At 48.0% G+C, this 6,540-nt stretch overlaps 1 protein-coding gene across 1 annotated transcript in view; it reads left to right on the top strand.

The window, feature by feature from the left end:
- The window catches only part of ERI3 (ERI1 exoribonuclease family member 3), a gene marked incomplete at its 3' end in the record, with an annotated part of 85,910 nt that overhangs the window by 10,233 nt on the left and 69,137 nt on the right, over nucleotides 1–6,540 (top strand). The window contains exon 2 of the mRNA XM_010154940.1: nucleotides 4,223–4,339. Coding sequence (XP_010153242.1) covers nucleotides 4,223–4,339 — 117 coding nt within the window. The remainder of the gene's footprint in view (nucleotides 1–4,222; nucleotides 4,340–6,540) is intronic.

Genomic DNA, 6,540 nt, shown 5'->3' with positions numbered 1-6,540 from the left:
GTGCTTTCACATGCCCTTATGAATTTTTCAAATCCCTCTCAAAAGGAAGTTCCGAGCCGTTCCGCAGTCACCCTGCAGCCTCCTGCTGCTGCTCATCCCCACTGGCCTGGGACAGCCAGGTCACGCCCATGACCGCTTATTTTGGGGGAACTTTTTTTTTTTTAAAAAAAAAAAGGGGGGCAAAAATTCTGAGCAAGCTGTCACACAGATTTGTTTGAAGTACCATGAAATCATAAATGCAAGATTGTTGTGAGGAGAGTGGACCTGGTAATGGATATGTATAAGCCTCCGGCTCTGTAGGTTCCTATTGTTACCGTGTTTGGGGGCACAGCTGAGGGGAGGGACAGGGTGCCAATGTCTTTTTCTTTAAGCGTGTTAATATTGATTTTAGAAGCTCTGTGTTCCAACAATATAAATGCAAATGCCTTGTAATTGGGAGCCGCGTGCAGAATTTCTCAACAAGAAAACATGTTCAACTTTTCATGACAATGAAAGGAAAATAAAAAGCTGCTTATTTATTGCTGGCGGTTTGAATCCTGGATTTCCTTTCAAGTTACTCTGCAGTGCTAAATAAAATACCTAATTGCAGTGCTCGCAAAATTCAAATGGGTACATTTGTTCTTCTGGTAGCTTGCGGCTGTTTGGAGCCTCTGGACACCCTCAGCATTATTTCAGCACATCCATAACTTCTGGTTGCGCTCTAAGGAAAAGCTGTGGAGGGAAAAAAAAAAAAAAAAAAAGACTTAAAAGTCCCAAATACTGCTGGCACAAGGCACCGCTGAGGTTGGAACGTGGTTGGAAATGTGTGAGGATCTCAAGGTAGCGCTTACGGATGATCAGACTCTGATAAAAGAAGTATCAGTGAGTGTCTCCTTTTCATTCCCTTGTGCTCACGTCCACCTTTCCCACCTGGGAAGAAACAGCAAAGGGCCTTGGTGGTGGAGATGGAGCTGAGCATGTAGAGCTCACCAGGCTGCTGGGAAACGTGAGCGAGTGCCCGGCTGCCTTCCTGCAGCATGGTCTGTTGGGGGGTTGTGTGTGTGTCTTAAGTGCTCGCCATTTCATAATAATTACTAATGAAATTCTAGATCTGTAATAACATTTTGGATATCTAAAACAAACCATATGCTTGTAAAAAAAAAAAAAAAGAGGGAGAAAAAGTGGAAACAGATCAACTTTAAGCCATAAATTCTTGGTAATAGAGGGTTCTTTTTTTTTTTTTCCCTTTCTGTTTATGTTTGATAGATATTTTTGTTTCTGCAGGAATGTCAACTCTTAATTTCATGATGTATCATGGGCTTAAGAAAATTGAATTTAATAAAGGCAAAAGATGAATGGCACCTTTAAAGGTCCCAACACTTGTCTTTATTAGCAGGACAAACTGCAGGGTCTCCAAACACTGCTTCTCTCCAAATGAAAGTTTAAATGAAAAGTACAGCAGTGTCACAGGTTAAATTTCATTGCAGGACTGGCTAACATCGTTAGTGAGGAGTGGGGCTGATTTCATGGGGCTGGTATCTGTTGCCTTAGATACCAATGGAGCAAACACTGCCAGAGACTGGAAAAAATCTCCGCTATAGGAAGCGTGCCGATAAACAGCCTTTTGGGAAAGGTCCTTTACCGCTTGCTTCAAAAACTGACCAAATAAGCCCAAAAGAGCTGCCGCGTTTTCTTCCGAGACGCTCAAGTCACTCCAGGGGTTCCGCCCCAGCTCCTGGCCGCACGCTTCCCACAGACCTGCAGTAATTCTGGATATTGTTACATTTTCCACATTTTTTTTTTTAGTAAGGCTTTTTATTTCCTCCGTCTGTCTTAATCCGACCCTCCTGGAAGTGCTTTTTGCCTTCGGTTGTGGAAGGCGAGCGACGCCTTTGTGTATCAGATCAGCGCAGGGCTGTCTTTCAGTCTGGCTTTGCATCCAGCCACTTGATGGCCCCTGAGGATGTTTTTGGTCCCCCAGGACCGATCTCCGCCTTGCAACGCAGCCCTGCTGTGAAATCCAGCCGGTGTGTGTCCATCTCCGGGAGGGGGAATGCTCATCTTGCCCTACCGCGGGTTTGTTGGCTTCCACGGTCACCCTCTGAGCGGGGTGCAGACCTAAGGGGCAACGAGCTGCCCCAGCCCGGTTTGAAGAATGGGGTGGTGTTATCCTGGGGTTAAGCCTTGCTCTGTTACGACGTCCTGTCCGTTGGCTTCAAACTTTGCAGCCCGTTCTGAACAGAAACGTGCTGCACTCGCAGCCTCTCTGTGCTCTTGAAGGGAAGGATCCGCTGTGTCCAATGTTTCTTGGATGGAGTTTCTCGCGTTCCCACAGGTCCTCCTGTGGGGCTGAGGCTGGTGAGTTTGGCTGTACCACAGCAGGCCACCTGGGCAATGCTCAGGTGTTCTGCCTCTGTCCTGCTCCCCCCTCCAGCCCACGGGTGGAGTTTCCTCTCTCTCCTGGGGAAACCCGGTGGTTCGGCCGGGAAGGATGCGCCCAAACCTCCGCTCTGCAGGCCTGCACGGCACGCACCCAGCGTGGCACAGCCGGCCGTGGGGGAATGGGAGCCCAGCATCCTCCGCCGCTTGACTCCTTGGTCTCTGCACCTGGGCACTGTTAGCACTTGATTTGATTTAATTTGGTTTTAATAACTGTCCATCTCAGCAGCACGTGTTCCCCACGTACCCCGGTCCCGGCTCTGTCTCTGCTGCCCCGGGGATCCGCTCTGCTGCAGCCACCGGCTCTGGCCACCATAGAAACTGGGTGTTTCTGCTGGCTGTTTAAATACGTTGTTTCCACTTACCCACCCAGCTTCTTGCCCTCCCGCTGCCTGCCGCGGTGGTGATGTCATCAGCTCAAATGTATGACCTCACGATAATTTCCGCCCGTGGGTCATGAGGGTTGCAGCCAGGGTCAAAAACTGTGTTAGTTCCTCTGCAGCGGTTGCATTTCCCACATGCTAATTTTACTCACAGTAGTTGGGGTTTTTTATTTTTTATTTTTTACTATTTCTTATTTGTCTCTTCCAGATGTTTTCAGGCAGTTTTTTTTTTTGTTGTTGTTAAACTAATTCCATTCATGTTTTAAAAATTTATGAAAGCGCTAATAAAAATGTCAAAGTGGTAAAAATGTTAGCTTTTGCTCTGCTTTGATTAAATTTTGCAAACTGTTTTTGAATATTAAAAAGCAATATTTTTTTTATTCTCTCTCCCTCTCCCTGTTCCTCTCCAGAAGTGATTTGAGAGGCTTGTTGCGTGGATATCACTCAGCAGGCTCATTTGCACTCCAGAACCTTGGTGCCATGCATCTCTATTAAATAACATAGACAAATTATTCTTTAAAGACACCAAACAAATTGTCACTTCTCCTCTCACATTAAACTGGAAGGAGGAGAGGGAGTGGAGAAGGAGGGGGGTGAACACAAAGGATTTTATCGCTTTTATTCAGTGGTCGGCTTTTTTAATTTCATGTATATTTTTTAATAATTGTGAAATCCATCACAACTGGATTTGTTTAAACTTTTTATTAACAGGTCCATGTAAATTTTTGATTGCTGATTATTCAAATAATTGAACATTCTTCTGATGAAGGAACGTTTTTATTTCCCTATCAGCATAAATTGGCTACAAAGAGGAAAATTAAGCAGGGCTTTCTACGTGTGTCATGTCCCATAGGGATGGATTTGGGGGGGGTGGGAATCCTTCCAGCTCCTCTCCTCTCTCTGTTGGAGGCGAGCAGTGCTCCTCGACCTCTCCTGGGAAGGAGGTGCTTCATCCAGTAGCTCCTGTTGTCAGTCTGGTGGTGTCCTCCAGAAGGCCAGCGAGGTGGACTGGCCCTGGGGAGGACACAGCCCCTGGGTGTCCTTGCTTGGACGGACCTGAGCCCGTTGCAAGTATGTCTCGGTGCTCCCTGGGCAGTGCGGGCGGGTGGTGCCAGACCATCTTCCTTAGCTTCGGGGTGGGCGGTGTGTGTGCAGTTGCAGCGTAGAGACCTCCCTGCCAACCGTCCCGCTGCGATGAGGATGAGCACCAGCACCGCCCTCCTCTGTGCTCACGCGTTGGATGTGCTCTGTGCGCCGGCACCGCCTTCCCGCTCGTGTTGCAGAGCTTCATGTTGGGCTTGTTTTTGTTGGGGACTCTCAGCCCCCTCTTTTTACAGCCAGCTTGCTAGGCAGGGTCATTTCCAGCTTCATTTTTTTGTTTGTTTTAAATGAACAGCTGCTTTTCTTTTCACCCTATTCAGGAAATCATCGAATTCCCTATCCTGAAGCTGAATGGCAGGACGATGGAGATCGAATCCACCTTTCACATGTATGTTCAGCCTGTGGTGCATCCCCAGCTTACGCCCTTCTGTACAGAGGTAAAGTGCGAAGGTTCCCTGGTGCTCCAAGAGTCTTCCTGGGAAGCAGGTTTCCATTGCACCAGGGGTTGGGGTTGCCTTGTCACAGTGCGGCTGCGAGGCAGCGTGTCACGTCAGCCTCGAGTTAAGGACGAGGAGAATCATTTTTCTGTCATTTTATTAGCATGTAAAGACCTCCGTTCAGATTCATAAACGACTCTAGCTGTGGTCTGCTAACTGAGGTAGTTGTATGTACCATCACAAACTAAAAGCACTCGTGTTAGCTGATTCTCAAAATCCCGTAGCCTCTCTCTGAGCAATTCATGATTTTGCTGTGCTGTTCTTTGGTGGGGAAGGTCAAAGAGAGCGTGATCTGAGGGAAGAAAGTGTCGTACGGCTGCATGGCTCAGAGGCTCTAAATGACACTCCTGTGGGCCTGCCTGTTGGGATTTGATGAGTCCTTCAGAGTGGTAGGGTAACTCACGTCTGTATTTTTAAGACTTTCTTTTTGATGTCGTGCTTGTGGGGCACTTGAAATGATTGCTGGATAAGTGGCCTCTTGGTACTTGGTTACTCTCATTGCTGAGGACAGCTGCTTTCCAGCCGTGGCCACCTTTCCCTGGATACAAATGAGAGGATGAAGGTGGTAAATGTTGGTCCCTGATAGGTCAAAGGAGTAGGTAGGCAGGAGTTGTTTTGAGGGTGGGTGTTTTTGTCATGTTTTCTTTTTTCTTCATTCAACACAAAGTTAACTGGTTCTGCAAGTGCATTCTTCCTCTCTGCTGTAGCCACCAAAACAAAGTTTCAGTTCCTTTTCTTTGGGTTTTTTTTTCACCTGTCACTCCACTGTTCTGATACTGGTCAACTCAATACTGAAAGTACTGACTATGGGTATCCAGGTTACTCATTCTGTCCTGGTCTCATCTGTTTTCTCCTCGTCCTCTGTGGCTGCAGGTTTAAGCCCTTGCGGTGCTTGTCCCATGTGTACTAACCTGGTGAAAACTGACTCCTCTGTGTTAGGTGGAGTCCCCTCCAGGACCAACCAGCCCCTTCCATATTTCCATGTTGTAAAAACAAATACTTTTCTTTTATTCTCTTGTAACTAAAAACCATCTGAAGGTATTTTATTTAAATTTAAAAAAAAAAAAAGCCTAAGCACAGAAAACATTATTCCCAGGAGAGGGGCTTTCAGAAAGCTATAAATGTGTGAAAACAGAGGTTTATAATGGAAACAGTTTTGCAACCTTAATGCTAGAAGGCTGGACAAGTACTTTGTCTGTCCTGATCCCCCGTGAGACTTGCTGGACATGTGCTTGTACAAATGTGATAAATCTCACAGCTTGCACCTGATCTTTGCTAAAAACAACGTCATCTTCTAAAGCCCAAAATGTCCATTTCACATGTCATCTAAATTCTAGAGACAAGTTCTCTCACTCATCAATTCCCACCACAGTTCCTTTTTCTGGAAATTGTTGCATCCTTCCCCCACTGCTGAAGGTTGATGCCCAAAGGCCTGCATGACTGGCTTGGTGTGGCTGTCTGAGCTGAACGGAGCTTCCAGCCTGCTGCAGCCTGAGGACATCAAGAGGTTCTCTGGACACCAGGCGTGTGACCGAGGTGCTCAAGCTCGCTAACGCTCCCATGCCACAGTGCCGGTTTCTCTGCCTTTTCTTGCTCACGGGAACCTGGAACAGCTGTCTGTGTCACTGCAGGTTTGTCTCTCCTGTGTGGAGGCCTTGAGCAAGCGAAGCTGTGTGTGTGCTGGCCATGTGTTTGCAGAAGTCCCCAGGACAGGCGTGGGTGACCCAGCTGCAGGGTTGTGCCGCAGACTGCCACGGACCTTGGTCTGATGTCTTGTGTCCAGAGTTGGATGAAAGTGCTGAGACCAGCAGGCAAAATGATCACAGAGCCCCCCTGGTGTGTATTAGTGGCACAGGATGGTTCAACTCACCAGGCTTGGCAAGTTCTCTGTTATTAGCAGCATCGGAGAGCTGGTTTTAATCCTAGCCTGGAAGCCACCGGCTCCTGGGAAGCCTCCCAGCGTGCCTGTGCTGCTGGGTCCCCAGCATGGCCCCTGGTTCTCCTGTCTTGGCGATCCCCAGCCTGTTGCAGGGCCTGCCATGAGGTCCAGGGAGTGGGATGGTGCTGGAGGGGTAAGTAGGCTTGTCCTTGGACCCCATCCCTGGGGCTGACTTTGAAACCCTGCCCTGAGAGCCACCGGT

Source organism: Eurypyga helias, unplaced genomic scaffold, assembly GCF_000690775.1.
Source record: "Eurypyga helias isolate BGI_N326 unplaced genomic scaffold, ASM69077v1 scaffold22407, whole genome shotgun sequence".
NCBI classification, from domain to species: Eukaryota; Metazoa; Chordata; class Aves; order Eurypygiformes; family Eurypygidae; genus Eurypyga; species Eurypyga helias.
This window is presented reverse-complemented; position numbering and strand designations above follow the sequence as displayed.